Source organism: Lontra canadensis, unplaced genomic scaffold, assembly GCF_010015895.1.
Source record: "Lontra canadensis isolate GAN:19392208 unplaced genomic scaffold, GSC_riverotter_1.0 scaffold137, whole genome shotgun sequence".
Lineage (NCBI taxonomy): Eukaryota > Metazoa > Chordata > Mammalia > Carnivora > Mustelidae > Lontra > Lontra canadensis.
In genome coordinates, this window is record NW_022631131.1 from 3,402,132 (window position 1) to 3,419,859 (window position 17,728).

Sequence of the window (17,728 nt, forward strand, 5' to 3'; positions counted from 1 at the left end):
TTTTTTTGCTGGGCTATATAGCAGAGAGAGAAATCAAGAGTATATGGCGCAAAGGGTTTCTCTCTTTATCTCAGAGATCTTCCACAATGATGATTATGTATTGTAAACCCTATTAAAGATAAATCTTCCTGGGGTGCCTGGGTGGCTAGTGCGTTAAGTGTCTGCCTTTGGCTCAGGTCATGATCTCAGGGACCTGGGATCGAGCCCCCACATTGGGCTCCCTGATCAGCGGGGAGCTTGCTTCCTCCTCTCTGCCCGCCTCTCTGCCTACTTGTGATCTCTCCCTTGCTGTCAAAATAAATAAATAAAATCCTTAAAAAAAAAAAAAAGATAAATCTTCCTTTTGGGTTCCCCTAAGACCAAGGAGGGCATATTTCAGACTTGAACCCCAAACTTTTTAGTCCTTATTTTAGGATTGGTTAAAAAAAAAAAAAGACCTTGATAACCTGGTGAAGTTGGATCATGAACAATGATAAAGTCAGATTTGTCAGGAATTTAATTCAGTGTACATACTGAACTCTGCTTAAGAGCTTACTACATTAGGTTCTATAAAGGGTACAAAGATAAGTCATAACATAGTAATCCCCCAATCAAGATCATGATCTCCATAATATGTAATGTAGGGGAGATAAGACAAATACAAAAATAATCATATAGAAGACAAAATCTGTGTGACAGAGATGAAGCCAGAATATTGCAGTCACGGTTCTTTTCTTGTTTTTAGGTCCTCCAAGCCAGGCCATGTGGGCTTTGGGGGATAAGATTGCATCTTCCATAGTGGCTCAAACTGCAGGTATCCCGACTCTTCCCTGGAGTGGTAGTGGTAAGAAACTATTTCTTGTTTGTATTTTGAAGTACGGAAAAACTCAGTATGATGTTTGGGACTGTGGCTTAAGTCTTTATTTAAAGTGTATTGGGTGATGGGCATAAAGGAGGGCACATGATGTGATGAGTACTGGCAGTTATATGCAACTGATAAATTACTGAACACTGGGGCGCCTGGGTGGCTCAGTGGGTTAAGCCGCTGCCTTCGGCTCAGGTCATGATCTCAGGGTCCTGGGATCGAGTCCCGCATCAGGCTCTCTGCTCAGCAGGGAGCCTGCTTCCCTCTCTCTCTCTCTCTACCTGCCTCTCCATCTACTTGTGATCTCTGTCTGTCAAATAAATAAATAAAATCTTTAAAAAAAAAAAAATTACTGAACACTGCATGTGAAACTAATGATGTGTACTACTATATGTTGGCTAATTGAATTTAAATTAAAAAAAAGAAAATGTATTCTGATATGTGATAAATAGAATCAAGGTTGATTTCTGGTATCTTTTTTTCCTAGCTTAATTAATACACCTGTGATTTTATGATGTCTTAGGAATATAAATTTTATACCAGATGCATAGATGCTAAGCTGTGATTTAAGTGATCTGGGGACTTAATTGGAATTTGGAGAAACTTTAGGAAAACTCACATGGTTCTGTAGATTGGGATCTGCTCTGGGTAGGCTAGAATCTTCTTCAGAGGTGGACTTAGGCAGAATTAGGCCTTTGAACCTGTCTGAGGGGTGACCTGGATCACTAAGAAAAACCTAAAACCAGCTTATTCAAATATTTGCCTGCCAGTGTTTTCTTAATGCCAGCCCACTATCTATTGGTGATTTGCTTTGCCTGTTTAATACCATTCAACTTCTCCTTTGCCCTTGATGCAGAAAATGAGGACAATAGTAAACCTTTCTTCCAGGCATACAGAAGAATAAAATTTTTCTTGAAATGATTTATAGTTGACTAATCCCTTAAAGAGTGCCATGTGAATCATTATAGCTGATAGCAGTATGAACTTGCCTTTTTTTAGTACTCCAGCAAAGGGAGCAGACATACTCTAAAAGCTCTTTCAAATGGGAATGACCATTGTCTTGAGACTGAACAGATTTGAACTCCTGTTACTCTGCCTCTCCAGGGGGATTGCAATATCCTCTCCAGAACTGCTGGGTCAAACAGTTTAAAATAAACGTTTGAATTTGTTCTTGTTTGAATGGAGAGGCTGTAGCATTCCCCTTGTGGCTGAGTACAGGGACATTCAGGGAGCATGGAATCATGACTCTGCTGAGGCCAATAAAACCGCCATTTCCATTTCCAAGGGCTCATAAAGATTGAATTATTTCCCAGACCTCTGGCCCTGGAGCAGGCCTGAACACACAAATCGCAGGTATTTTGCCTGCAGAGTCGCTGTGAAAAGTCTGACATGGGTTGTTGTTGTTGTTGTTTGTTTGTTTGTTTTTCATCTTGTAGGTCCTTGCATTTTTACAAGTTTGCTCCCTGTTAGTTCTCTTGGCTTCTTCTAGGGTCAGAACCTGAGTTGCCAGGTCCTACAGAGCTAAGTGCCGTTAACCCCAGGGACTGATGAGGCTTTTATGGCATCCCTCTTTCTCACATATACCCTCAATTTTGGAAAAATATGAGAGCCATTTGAAAGAAGGAATAGCAGAAAATTGACAAGATCAGAAGCTTTTACAGCAGCTTTCAAGTCACTGTTATCTGTTACAGGTCTTCGTGTGGACTGGCATGAAAATGATTTTTCAAAACGTATCTTAAATGTTCCCCAGGAATTATATGAAAAAGGTTATGTGAAGGATGTGGATGATGGGCTGAAGGTAGGTTACAAACTCTAGGGAGTGATGTCTTTCAACTTAGCAGTTAGAGTCACAAACAAAGCAATTTGAACCCCTGTTCATGATATACACCTGTGATGGCATTGGGATTGTAAGAACATGAGATGATAGTTTATAGAGTAAGGAAGGGACATAGATTTAACAAAAATAATTTAAATTTGTTTTGAAGCAAACTGCTCCCCCCTGGACAGAACATTTCTTAGGTGGCTAACTCCGCTTTAAGGGAGTACCACCTCTGCCCTCTGTCACCTGTTAGAGTGTGTATGTGGGGGTGGGGGTAGGGGAAGGAGTAACAAACAATTCACATTTTCCCCTGCTTAAATTCAGAACCAAGAAGCCAGGCAGACAGAGAAATGTCAGCTTTATTACAAATATGTTGCTGAAAATGGCTTCAGTATGTAGCAACAATCAGATGTGTAAACTGAACATCTGAGTTTTACCTGCTCATTCACTGGGTACTGGCGGTGTTGAGTAACCCCATACTTTCCTCTGCAGGAACAGAGCTTTTACCATCCAGCTTCTTTGTATCACTGAGAGCTGACAAAGAGCATATGTTGTGTGCAGTGGGCTGATCCCAAAGGGGAAGAGGCCTAGCTATGCATGCTCAGTTCCTCCTTCCAAACTGACCAATCACACAATTCACTTTTTCCCTTGGGGAGGGGTGAGGGAGGGAGCCAAGAGAGGCTGGAAGTGTTTAATTTCTGTCCATCCTTATAGCAACAGGAACCCATGCAAAAGGAGATCCTTTCTCCAACATCGCTGGTTCTTTCTTTTATCATTCTCTCCTGTTTGTTCCCCTTTAACTTTTTAAATAGCTGGAAGTGTCAGTTACGCACGCTTCCAAGTAGATGATGAAAGAGGCTATTTTAGAAAAACACACTACTCGTGTTTGACTTTGTGTGTTATAAATTCAAGAGGAACACTGAATGCTCAACTAATTTTGCTCTTTTGTTTGCATTTCAAGTTAAGCCTCTTGTTATCTCCTTAATAAGAATAACTAATATTTCTAATTGAATTGCAAATGCTATACTCTATTTGCTATAATTTGCCAAAGAATAGAAGCCCTTTGTAAGGAACTAGCTATTTTGCTCATCAATTAAAATTCCTTTTTTTCCTGGTCATAATTTTAAACGTAAAAATTTCTGGTAGAGAATTTGGAAGGCTAGAAAAGAAATGATGATAAAACCACCCATAAACCCACCATCCAGAGATAGATACATATTCATAACACATTCATGCATCTTCTTTCAGGCTTTTTTGATTCATTGTTTGTTATCATAAAATGATCATCTTTATTAATAGATTCCCATATTTATAATTATTATAAGTATAAAATTAGTTTCTCAATATGTATATATATATGTGTATCTATATATATGTTGCTTAGTAATCCTAGTTTCTTTTCCTATTTTTATTAGGTATAAGCTTTTCCTTATGATATTAAAATTCTTCTAAAATATCCTAAATAGGGGCACCTGGGTGGCTCAGTTGGTTGTATTTTTGCCTTCAGCTCACGTCATGATCCCAGGGTCTTAAGACTGAGTCCCGCATCAGGCTCCCTGCTCAGCCGGGAGCCTGCCTCTCCCTCGGCCTCTCCCCCTGCTCGTGCTCTTTCTCACTCTCTCTTTCTCATTCACTCTCTCTCACTCTTTCTCTCAAATAAATAAATAAAATCTTTAAAAAAAAGTATTCTAAGTGGATGACCTGTGCCTAGAGCCTTCATATCTTTTTAAAAGACCTACCTTCTTACTGACATCCTATGGACTACCCTATTTTTTTAAAGTCTTTTCCACACTTGTGGCTGATTTTTTGGTACTTATCACTCAGTGATAACTTGCTTTTATAACACTATTTCATCAGGCTAACTCTGTTTATAAGCTTAGAAGTGATTAGAGCTAAGAGAATTTTAGAAGAGATGGAACTGTGCATAATCAACTAATTCAACATTTGAAATTACCCTTCTTTCTGTTGGCACATGTTTAGATATTGTTATAATGGAAACTAAATCACTGAGCTGTTTCGACAAAGGAATAACTTAGTTATTCTAAATTTTGGTTAACTTTTCCCCACTCTACTTTTGCCGTAACAATACAATCTAGACATCTTCTGTATTGTTACATGTAAAAGCCACCTCATCCCTTTTAATAATTGATAGTATTCTAATAGATGGACATATTTTGATTTAACTACCTCCCTCCTTAACAGATACTTAATAATTTTTAGAAAGTTTTAGGATTGTTACCTGATCATTATTAAATGTCATGAATGCAAAAACCACATGAGTATGTGTTGAAAATTAGTTTTCCTAATTTTTAAAATATTTTAGTATCTTGTTATGTTTATCTTTTATAAAAAGTTGAGTGAGAAAATAACTTGCGAATACATGAGGATTCTGATTTGTTAAATCTTATGTGTTATCCAAAGCTGTCAGCATTTTATTAAGTGAACTTCTTACACCTTTTTTAAAAATAAAAATTAGACTTCCTCCTCTCTCTCTGCCTGCCTCTCTGCCTACTTGTGATCTCTGTCTGTCAAATAAATAAATAAAATCTTTAAAAAAAAAAATAAAAATAAAAATAAAAATTAGAGGTAATATATGAATACCTATATACTATAAGAAATTCCAGTAATATAGAAATAAATACAGTAAAAAGTGGAAGTATATCTACCCATCTTCCTTTTATAAATTACCACTGGTGTATTTCTAGACTTTTTCTTTCAATACCCTGATATGTGGGTGTTTGAATGCATGCATAATCATATATAAACTTTAAAAAAAGATATATAAGCTTTAAAAAAGATTTTATGTATTCATTTACTTGAGAGAGTGCAAGCAGGGGAAGGAGCAGAAGGAGAGGGACAAGCAGAGTCCATGCTCAGCACGCAGCCTGACATGAGGGTTTGAGCCTATGACCCTGAGATCATGACCTGAGCCAAAATCAAGAGTTCGGTGCTTAACTGACTGAGCCACTCAGGTGCCCCATAAACATGTAGTTTTATTTTTTTTTTTAATTTTTTAATTTTTTTTTTATGTATACAGGATTGTCTTAAGTTGAACCATATGAAAATGCCAGTATTCAACAGTTTTGTTTTTTTTTTAACCTGCAAAAAAAAGCACTTTATTTTGGTTCAACCTAACGCTACAAATACTGTTATGACTTTTTTTTTTCACCTGTTGCTTTTTTTTTTTTTTTTTTTTTTTTGGCCTATGTCTTTAGGACTTTTCTATTTTACTACTTTTGGACCTACCAATGACCGCATTTTTTTTTTTTTTAAGATTTTATTTATTTTTATTCAGAGAAAGAGAAAGGGAGAATGCAGGCAGGAAAAGGGGCAGAGGGAAAGGGAGAGAGAGAATCCTAAGCAGATGCTGTGCTGAGCACAGAGCCCAACATGGGGTTCAAGAGCATGACCTGAGCTGAAATCAAGAGTAGGTCACCCACATGTCCCCCAGTGAAAGCATTCTTAAAGGGAGAAGGTGCCAGTTTTCTCCTTCACTGTTAATAATACTCTTACATTTTTCTCTTTTTCTTGAAGGCAGCAGAGGAAGTTGGATATCCAGTAATGATCAAAGCCTCAGAAGGAGGAGGTGGGAAAGGAATCAGAAAAGTCAACAATGCAGATGACTTTCCCAACCTCTTCAGACAGGTAGAATACAAGTTGTTTTTGTTTGTTTGAATTTACAGTTATATAGAGATACATGTTTAACTCATACTATATATACAAAGTGCTGTGTTGTACACCAAAAACTAATGTTGTATGTCAATTATACCTCAATAAAATAAAAGATAATAATAAGTCATTATATAATTTGGATGTCCAGAAAATATTTAATTTTTAATTTTGTCTGTAAGTACTCTAGTCTTTCTCTCTAGCTCCTATCTGCTTATTAGCAATGTCCAGTTCAATGTAAGGTTTTTTCAATAAGGGAACTCAAATAATAGTCATTCACTCTTCTGTAGAAGTGCTGAGTTTCTCAGATAGCTCTTCCCTGTATAGTGTAGTGGTTCATAGGACCTCATAGTGATAAGGAAGAGTCAAAATGCCTTTCTACATTTTTGTGTCCCCCTATTGCTGGCACTGTAAATAAAGTATGTGGTTAATTCCTGATCTGGATGCTCTTGGCTTGGCCAGACTCAGGCTCTCTGATTGACTTTACCTCACTTTAGTTCAAACTGGCTGCAGGCTCTGGAGTTTTTGCTATGTGTTCCATCTACCTGGCCAGCTCCATAGTCTACATCCTAGTCTGTGCTGCATGGCCACCACATGCAGGTGCCCTATGGCAGGTCCACATCCTATAACTGAGGAGGGCTAGGAAAAAAACCTCAAATCTCTGTCTAACCCTCTGATTTGCAGCCAAGTGGTGTGGCCAGACTAGAAGTTATTTGTAAAGGCCAAAAAAATGATCTTGTTTCAGAGTCTTAGATAATTTAGAGACAAAATTCTCTTCTTTAGTGCCCTACAGCTACCCTCACATACTTGACTCACTTTTTTTCTCCTACCAGAAAAAGAGGAATCAGAAAAAGGAAAATTGGGACACATTCTGGTTTTTCACTCTCTTAGTTTCCCACTGTTTTTATTTTTTTCCCAGAATTTTTTACTTTGTACTACCTTTTACTAATGTCTCTAGCCACCTTCTATTTGCCCTTTTTCTTTTTCTAAAAACCATTCAACAGCAAACTGATAGGTGTTATTTTGTTGCACTGTCCTATTTTGAATGTCAGAATTCAAATATTACCCTTCTTTTTCTTTATATTCCTTTTGTAGTTTACCTAATTTCATAGGTAGATCAATGCCTCGTGGGGTCTAAAGAAAAGGTCTTTTGCTCTTAGAAGTGAAAGAAAAAACACGTTAATTTTTTTAAAAAGTATAATTCCTTTAGATATTTTAAAAGTACTTATTACTGTGGAATCAAATAGTTGAAGAATCTAGAACACTAAGATTAGGAAGTTTTACGTGAAAGTCCTCAAGTTCAAATAATGATTAACTAAATAACAAACCAGTCCTCCCATTGAGAACAAACTAGAATAGCTGGACGAAAATTTTTTTAAAAGTCTATTTCTAGGCATTAGAGACTTTGTAAGACAGTGAAGAGTTATGGGGCTAAAGTATAAGAGAAGAATGAAACATGAGGAGGTGGCATTTGAGGCCACTTTTCTCCTAGAGATATCTTCTAGTTTGAGAAGCAGCAGTTAAAAAGCTGATTGGAGTTTTCAACAGTCAAAGACTTAAAGGACAAAACTTAGCCTTTAGAGTTTGCTAAGGAAGGTTCCCTGTAAAAACCTCCCAGATTTTAGGTTGGGATCTTAAAGACACTATACCTTAGGAGCCAAAATAAACTGGAAATAGACCAGCCTTCAGAGGGACTAAATCTCAGCTTCAAAATCCTCAAACTTTGATTCAAGCAAGGGGTTCTAGGATTATTGGTGTCACTATCCACCAGAAAGAAGCACATTTAATAACATCCAGAACCTCAAATTATTTTTTTTTATCTTTCAAATGGTGTCATCAAATAGCCATTTCAGAGTAAGCAGGCATATCAAATTACATGACTGAAAATCAAGAGAAATAGAAGTCAGTTTTAAACAGACCTTCAGAGAGTTTATATAATGGATCTTTCAGACAAGGATTTTGAAGTTAACTATACTTAATGTATCCAAGGAAATTAAAGACAAGAATTTGGTTGGAAAACTGGAAACTAAAGAAGAAACAAATTCTAGAACTGAAAATACAATAACTAAAAATAAGTCAATAGAAGAGTTTAATAGCGTATTAGATGCAGTTGAAGAGAGAATTAGTGACTGGAAGATAGCTCAGAAGAAAATTCAGACCAAAGCATGAAGAGACAAAAGGATGAAAAATACAGAAGAGAGCATGTAAGAGATTATTTGCAAAGATGATCATGATAACTCCTCCCATCTCTCTATACAAATCCCTGTGATTTTTGCCTTTCCTCCCATCAAGAAAGACTCTCCCACTCTTTGAATTTTGCCTGGACTTGTGACCTGTTTTAACCGAAAGAATGTAGCAGAAATGGTATATAAGTTCTGACGTCTAAACCTCAAGTGGTCTTGTAGTTTCTGCCCTTGCCCTCTTGAATTGAGCCTCAGACTGACAAGTGAAGAAACCACTCTAGCCTTTTGGAGAAAGAGAGGCCACATGATATATAGATGAGTAGTCCCAGCTAAGACTTCCTAGACCTGGATGCTGACAGCACTGTATTTGAGACATGCAAGTGAGACACTGTTAGACCATCCAACCCCAGTCAAATTGCCAGATGACTGCAGCTGCATGAGCAGCTCCTGGCCAGGATCAGCAGAGCTACCTGACTCTCTGCCCTGCTCAAATTGCTGTGAGCAAACAAAATAAAATGGTCAGTGTCCTAGGTTACTAAATTTTTGGTGGTTTGTTAGGCATCAGTGGGTAACTGCCACAGAAATTGATACCCCAAAGGTGTGATGCTGCCATAACAAAAAAAAAAGTGACATTGACTTTAAGACTAGCTCATAGGTGGAGGCTGAAAAAATGATGAGATAGTTAATGACGCCTGGAGGAATGGAATGGTGAATAAACTGTTAGTGGAGGCTGGATAGGCAGTGAGGAAATTGTTAGTAGAGTCTGACAAAAAAGTTAACACGTGTTCTGTAATGATGGAACAATTGCCTGAGGTAACTTGGAAGATAATGTATTTAATGAACTCATGGACCTAGTTAAGGAAATCTCTAGACAGAGTGTTGAAAGCATCTGTTAAATCCTTCTGGTTACTTATGCTAAGGAACTATATGAGAGAGATGAGCTAATGAAGGTGTTTCAAGCTTGTTGAGTTTGAAAATAGAGCTTTTCCTCATTCCCAGTCTCCACCCGGCTAAAGAATCTCAAAGTAAAAAATGACCTCAGGGTAAAAACCAAGTCAAGAATACTTGTGAGATCCTTTAAGGTCTCAGAAATATTCAAGACACTACTGGGTAGATTACCCTCTCAGTGAACAGGAAAGAGCTTCAGAGACTCTTAAAGGAGTTATTCCACAGCAGCCTGATATGCCCAAAGTATAGAGATACCTGTGTAGAAAAGTTACAGATGTTTTGGGGCAAGGAGTAAATCCCTCAGTGTGATTCGTAGGAAACCCACAACATTTTCAAGAAACTTGTATTGATGATTATACCAAAGGGTCTGAAAGGGTAGTTCAAACTTCACAGAGGCTCTGTGTCTTCAACTTCTATAAATAGGAAGCAGACTGAGAAAGCTATTCAGCTGTAAATACCAGTCATTTCTAATAAAAAGATTTGTCCGAGAACAGGGCTGGGAAGAGGGCAGAGCTAAAAGCAGAGGAGAGCCATGGATTAGGGAGATCACTCCCAAGTTGCAGAGCAAGGACCCTAACAAAATTTCCCTGTCCCTAGAGTCAGAGAACCCAGGCTGTACCCATGTGGATTTCAGAGTCACTATGGAACAGTGACTGCTGTGTACTTCCCATCTTCTCTTCTTTGAACAGAAATATCTTTGACAGTTATCCTTTCCCCATCTCATCATTAAATATTGGGGGTGTTGGGGCAGATAACTTGTCTTTTTAGTTCCCAGATCGTTGGATCAAGAGAAACTGCCCCTGAGGAGCTGCTCCCAAGGAGTCTCATTCGCATCTGGACATGATTCATGAGAAAATGGACGTCAAGCCTGATGCCATGATTGGATGACTTTGGGGGTCTTGGGAGGGGGTGAGTCTATTTTGCATGTGGGAGGTATATGAATTATTGTGGCCAGAGGGTGGACCATAGTAGATTGTTTGCAGAGATGGCCGCAATAACTCCTCCCATCCTTGTATGTATATCCTTTTGCAATGTGATTGCCTTTCCTCTCATCAAGAGGTGGCATCTCTTTTCCCACCCCTTGAGTCTTAGCTGGCCCTATGGCTTGCTTAAACCATTAGAATGTGCCAAAAGTGGTGTCGTGTACATTCTAGAGCCTAGAGCTTGTGAAGTCTTGCAGCTTCTGCCCTCACCCTCTTGGAATGCTGCATTGAAGAAGCCTGATCTAGCCCACTGGAGGATGAGAGTCCACATGCTATAGAGATTAGCTGTTCCAGTCAAGGCTCCCTGGAACTCCCCACCGACAGTGCAAGTCACCAGACATTTGAGTGAGACCATTCAACCCCACTTGAACTACCAGGTGATGATATGCATACGAGTGACCCCAGGCAAGTCCAGAAGAACTGTCCAGATGAGGACAGTATCATGAGCAAATAAAATGATTGATGTCCTCAGCAATGATGTACCCTGAGTCTTGGGGAGACTTGCCACAGAGCAAAACAGCATAAAAGACATATGGGATACAGTGAAACAATCTAACATGGGCTTTGAATCTCAAGAGGAGAGAGAGGATGGAACAGAAGCAATATTTGATGACATCATGGAGCAGAAACCGTATTTGTAGAGCTAATGGCTAAGAATTATCTTGAACTTAGGAAAGATACCAAGCACAGATTTAAAAAAAATATATTGTGAGCCCCACGGGACAAATACAGAGAAAACCACATCTAAGATAACCGGAGTAACTCTGTTACCTCACCACCCCTGTAAAAAAAAAAGAAGATCTTAAAGCAGCTATAAAAAGATTACTTGCAAAGGAGTAACAATATGATCGATAGCATGACGTCTCAGTAGAAGCAGTGGGAGCCAGAAAACATTGGATGATCTTTAAAAGTGCTACGAGAAAACACCTGCCAGGGTAGAACTCGATCTCCGGTGGCAGTGTGCCCCAGCGTTGACTATCCAAGTCCTTTGAGCACAACACTGCGATGTAATGCTGACCAAGAAAGCACCTCGCCGGGAGCAGGGCGTTCGTTTGGCTGTCTACAGTTGATGGCAGGATTTTACCCTTCTGTGGGATTTGTGTCTGTGTCTTTTCAAACTATTTTGTTTTTTTCACTTTTGTAACACATCGGGTTCCTGTGTTTCCTAGTCACCAAGTAGTGCTGGTTACATAACAAAGGATGTAGGATCTTAAAGATAGATGAGGGCATGAACTATGTTTTATTCATTGCTGTACTCCTCCTAATTCACGTGGTCCCTGACACTTCTAGGCATCTGCCTGTTGAAATTGAAGCAGCTTATCAGGATCGGAAAAAAATGCTTACCACTTAAGAATTTGTTTTATTTCCTTTCCTAATGTAGGTTCAAGCTGAAGTCCCTGGGTCTCCTATATTTGTGATGAGACTAGCCAAACAGTCTCGTCATCTGGAGGTACAGATCCTAGCAGATCAGTATGGCAATGCTATCTCTCTCTTTGGCCGTGACTGCTCTGTACAGCGCAGGCATCAGAAGATTATTGAGGAAGCACCTGCTGCTATCGCTACTCCAGCAGTATTTGAACATATGGAACAGGTGTGTATATGAAAAGCTGTCTTTTTTTTTTTTTTTTTCTTACACAGGACTACTGCTCATTCAGTTCATATACCAGTCTGCAAATAGTGAAATTTCAAACAGTGGTTCTAGATAATTGATAAGATTATATCCTTTTCCTAAAGGACAAATGATTCTACTGTTCTCCCTCTAAACATTTCAGGTTCTCAGTCATTTCACGGTTTTGAAAAAAATTTAGTGTACTTTTTTTTTTTTTTTTAATGATCTTATTTATTTATTTGTCAAAGAGAGAGAGAAAGCGAATACAAGCAGGAAGAGTGGCAGGCAGAGAAGCAGGCTTCTCACTGAGCAAGGAGTCTAATGTGGAACTTGATCCCAGGACCCTAGGATCATGACCTGAGGCGAAGGCAGACACTTAACTGACTGAGCCACCCAGGTGTCCCTAGTGTACTATTTTGAGTAGAGGTAAAGAAAAGAAATTTTGGGATTTTTAAATCTTACTGTTTATATATATATATATAAATTTTTTTTTTTTTTTTTTTTGGAGAGAGAGAGAGCATATGCTCAAGTCGGGGAACAAACAGAAGGGGAGAATCTTTTTTTTTGCCCAGATTTTATATATTTACTTGGGAGAGAGAGAGAAGGCACGAGCAAGGGGAGGGGCAGAGGGAGAAGCAGGCTCTTTTCAGGGCTCCATCCCAGGATTCTGAGATCCATTACCTAAGCCACCCAGGCACCCCTAGAGGAAGAGAGTCTGGCAGACTCAGCACTGAGCATGGAACCCCACATGGGGCTCAATCTCAAGACCCTGAGATCATGACCTGAGCTGAAACCAAGAGTAGATGCTTAACTGACTGAGCCACCCAGGCACCCCTGATTTTTTTTTCCAACAAGTTCATGATAAGTGGGTAATTCCATTTTCTAGTTGATTATCTTTGAATCTTCAGATGTATTTATTCAAATCCATTATCTCTTGAAAGGTCGTCTACACATCTCTAAAGTTTATATATTCTGTATTTTTGTGTAGAAAAGAATCTCTCAGCAGTCTTGCAGGATCCCTTGGAAACAGTTGTAGTTTTTAGGTCTGAACATGATCTTTTCTGGAATAGTGACTGAGTCATCTTACTGGAAATATATTTTCCATCTCTTTTCTCATGAATTTCAAACAAGCTAAATGTATGGTCATCTGTGTTGGAAGTTTAATTCCTACACTGTGTGAATTTATTAAGAATCGTTCTTTAACTGTTATAAAAAAAGAGGCCTCCAAAATTCAGTGGCTTAAACAAGGTATAAATTTTCTTTCTCATTCTCACCATCATTATGAGATGAATTGATACCAGGGTTTATTGCTCTGCCATTCACTAGGAATGGGGTCAGCAAACTACAGCTTCTTAGCCAAATCCAACCTGCCAACTTTCTTTGTAAATAAAAAGTTACTTCATCACAGCCATGCTAATTGATTTTTGTCTGAACTGGCTGCTTTGTTGCTGCAATGACAGAGTTTGCGTGGTTGTGGCAGAAACTCCATAGACCACAAAGCTGAAAATAATTACTATCTGGTTCTTTAATGAAAGTGTTTGCCAACCCTTGCCCTAAGGTGTTATTATCTTCATGATTAAAGCTTTCTCACAAGATGAGGTTCATATTATAGCCTGTGGGAGGAGGAGACAAAGGACTAGGAGGACAAGCATGTTAAAATGTGATCGAGAAGTTACCCTCATTACTTCTGTTCATATCCTTTTGGGCAAAATTCAGTTACACAATCACACCTAGCTGTGAGGGATGTCGGGAATTGTAGTCACTAACTGGGTGGCCATATACTCAGCTGAAATTGAGGAGATGCTAATACTAGATGAATGACACACAGAAAAATCACTGGAGGGCATTTAATAATCTGCCTGACTCTGCTTCTCCGGCTACCCATTATCTTTTCATACCTCTACTATCTTTTCTCACTCTACTTTCTCACTAGCATTCTTGTCTTTCCCCAAAGAAGATAGCCCAAAGTCTCATCAGTCCAGAGTTACTACAGTCAGCTCAGAGTCCAAGATCTCTAGGTCATGTACAGTTCTCTGCTTTAAATGTTCATGTGGCTTTTCATGGGCCAGTGGCCTAAAATACAAGTTATCTACCTCTGGTCACCTCCCTCCAGCATCTACCCAATATACAGTGGTGGAATATCAACAGGATAACTCCCATTTGGAAAAAAGAAGAATGAAAAATATACAATAATCATTGGCCCATAGCAGTTAGCAGATCCTTCTAGGCAGGAATTGTGATGATTTCAGTTAGCCCTTTCTCTGCCTCTGATTCTGCTCTCTGGCGGTAAATCCCTTGCCCATCATCCCTGAAGTACCTGGCTTTGCTCCCTGTGAAGTTCTTCCTTCTTGAGTTTTCTCTGTGATTGGGCCTCGGAGACTATGCCTTCTTTGTCAGAGCTGGTGCAAGAGTGGAGTCACAAATATTACTCTCATTATCAATCACAGGCTTTTCAAGGCCACATTTGTGGTATGTTTAGAAATACAGTTCCTTCAAAACTTAGTTAAGTTTCTGGATTATTTGCTTCCAGCCAGCTTCAGATAGGAGTAACCACACTCCCAAGATTTCTAGATACATTGTTTTCCTCTATTAGTCGATCTTTGATACTGGGTTGCTTCAGGGTGAGAATCTAACCTGGTTTGGGGGTACAAAAGCAGTTGTTTTTTTCACAGTCTGGCTTTTTCTAACTTTTTCTTAGGGCTTATTTGGTGTGTTGTCTGCTGTCCAAGTTATTGTGGAAAACAGTTTACCGAATGTTTTGTTATGCCTGACAATGAGGCCCCAACCTCATTGTTGGAATCAAACACTTGATTGTTTTGATTTTTGCTTGATTTGATTCAAGCTACCCACTTTGGTTCCTTGCTACCCACTACTCTGTTGCTAAGCTAACATCCCATATTTTAATTTTTTTAAATAGTAGCATCCTACCTTTATTTTATAATTTCTGTATTGATTAGTAGACAGGTTAAGCAGTTTAATAAAAGATCTAAAAAATAAAATGGCCTAGATGAGGTAGAAGTTTCTCTTCCCTTCCCATCATAATCTGAGGTGAGCTCTCCAGGGTTGGTAGGACAGTTCTGCTTCCTGAAGCTATCTTGCAATTCAGGTTCTTTCTGTTTTGTTCTGTCATTCTTAGTGTGTTTTCATCTGCATGGTGGAAACTGGCTTGAACTGTTGTGACTATGTTCCAGAGCACAGAAAGGGAGAAGCTAGGAACAGAGGAAAAGTACTTTCCTTTCCAAACCTGGTTGAGGACTTATGCATATTACTCACAAATGCTGACCTTACGTACGTCAAAAACGAGTCACTAGCTATAAGAGAGGTTACAAAGTCTAGACTATAGCTGGACAGCCATATTTCTAGGACGATTACTGGGAATACTGAAAACCAGGACACCCAGAATAGTCTGCCATGGTGGTATGTTTTTTGGTTTTTGGGGGTTTTTTTGCCAGCATACACTTCCATTGAGAGGGTGAGGTTGCCTGTGATCCCAGTTGAGAAATGGTTTTCCCATCTCTAGATTGAGTTTGCTATCCATGTCTTAGGGGCCTTATTTAGTAATCAAGGAGAGTGAAATTTACTCTTGTATGGCTGAAAGCCTTTGGAGGCACTTAAAAATGGTGGACATTTGAGTCAGGGAGAGAGGGAGGGGCTACAGTGGTCTGACAGCTGGTCAAGGTTGAGATACTTATGTCGACTTACGTTTCTTCTTCAAGTGTGCGGTGAAACTTGCCAAAATGGTTGGTTATGTGAGTGCTGGGACTGTGGAATACCTCTACAGCCAGGATGGAAGCTTCTACTTTCTGGAGCTGAACCCTCGGCTGCAGGTGGAGCATCCTTGTACGGAGATGGTGGCTGATGTCAACCTCCCCGCAGCACAACTCCAGGTGAATCACCCTGATCTTGGCTGAGTGAGTGGCCTGCAGGAGTTCTGAATGTCCAAGATGCCTGAGAAACGGGTTTGACCAGTGTCTGCTAAGAGAGAAGCACCTCCTATCAGAGTCTCATCTTGTGTTCATCTCGTGCTGTATGGGTTGTGATGTGTGGGTTGGTTTTCCTGATGTGGTACAAATCTAGTAGTACTATCATGTTTTTTAGGCCAAACATGTTTGGGAGAAACGGTCATATTTTAGAAAGAAATTTTTAAAATAATTTGCTTTATTCAATTAATTTAATTGTAAAAAACCTTATGACTTTGTCTTCTTCTCCTTTTTTTACTCGTGTTCTGTAATGAAGCAGAGCGGTGGTGGATGTTTTTCCCGGCAAGACTCTGGCAGCACTTGTTTATTTTTGTACTGTTTAAAGTGCATGTTGTCAATCTCGTTTTCTCCGTTTGGCCCAGGAAACAAATGTTATGGGAGGCAGTAATGGCTAATGGTGAGGTTTGATATCATTTGTATCGAACACATTCTCTGCCCACAATGGGAGCTCCTTCTGGGTTCCCATTAAGTACTAAAGATTTATATACTTTCTCAGTGGTTTGTGGGAATAATTATGAAATAATTATGACACAGGACTTTTTAGTTGTCTGAACTTCTTGGGTAGTCATGTATGCTGACTCTCCCCTTATGTATTTTAGTCCTGCTCCCTTAATGGAGCGGTGTCAGCAGACACACAGACAACTTAGGGTTCCTTACTTGATTGTTGTAGAATACAGGCTGCAACAGAAATAGAACATTTTAGGTGGTGGCTACTAAAATGAAAAATCTTGTAGGTAATCTGTTAACCTCCACATTTTAAGGAAAATACCCTTGAAAAAATGAGTGATGTTTTTCTTTTCAGATTGCTATGGGGATCCCTCTCTACAGAATCAAGGATATTCGTATGATGTATGGGGTATCTCCCTGGGGCGATGCTCCCATCGATTTTGAAAATTCTGCTCACGTTCCTTGTCCCAGGGGCCATGTTATTGCTGCTCGGATCACCAGTGAAAATCCAGATGAGGTAACCCATCACTTAAAAGTTTCACTTTTTTTTTTTCCTTGTGAATTTTAATATCCATTTGGTATCTGAAGACCTGCTTCTGTAAGAATCTTGGGACTTCCTCTGGAGAGGGAAGTTTACAGAAGTTTCATCCGAGCAGACAAATAAGTGATCACTGCTCCATTGACCATTTCATCCAACTTCTGTCATTACAGAGTCTTCATTGGATCTGTAGTCCTGAATGCTGGCTCTCGAGCCTTTCTGATTTTTGTGCATCATTTCTGCTTCCCTCTGTGATTAACACAGAGCCTAAATAATGAATATATAAATGCTCTCTTCCTTAGAAATATATTATGGTTTCTCCTGTTCTTCATTCTCTCACAGGGTTTTAAGCCCAGCTCAGGAACAGTTCAGGAACTGAATTTCCGTAGCAATAAGAATGTTTGGGGTTATTTCAGTGTTGCTGCCGCAGGGGGCCTTCATGAATTTGCTGATTCTCAGTTTGGTCACTGCTTCTCCTGGGGAGAAAACAGAGAAGAAGCGATTTCGTGAGTATAAGAACCTTTGACTGCATTTTTAAAAAAAAATTGTGTTAATCTTCTGTGAAGGTGTGAGCTTCTGCTACAGAAGTACTGATACGGACAATGTTTTGGAAGAAACACATCTTCAGTTGTCCCTGCATTCATGTTGTGTTCAATTACAGTGTTTGGCAGATGGTTTTCCATTCTGAGTTTTTTCAAGGATTTCACA

General features: G+C 39.2%; 1 protein-coding gene across 2 annotated transcripts in view; it reads left to right on the plus strand.

The window, feature by feature from the left end:
- The window catches only part of ACACA (acetyl-CoA carboxylase alpha), a 202,836-nt gene that overhangs the window by 22,003 nt on the left and 163,105 nt on the right, over nucleotides 1-17,728 (plus strand). For both annotated transcript variants that reach the window (XM_032843244.1, XM_032843243.1), the window contains exons 4-10: nucleotides 724-823; nucleotides 2,536-2,642; nucleotides 6,198-6,308; nucleotides 11,828-12,037; nucleotides 15,772-15,942; nucleotides 16,838-16,999; nucleotides 17,363-17,526. In XM_032843244.1, the coding sequence (XP_032699135.1) occupies nucleotides 724-823; nucleotides 2,536-2,642; nucleotides 6,198-6,308; nucleotides 11,828-12,037; nucleotides 15,772-15,942; nucleotides 16,838-16,999; nucleotides 17,363-17,526 (1,025 nt within the window). The remainder of the gene's footprint in view (nucleotides 1-723; nucleotides 824-2,535; nucleotides 2,643-6,197; nucleotides 6,309-11,827; nucleotides 12,038-15,771; nucleotides 15,943-16,837; nucleotides 17,000-17,362; nucleotides 17,527-17,728) is intronic.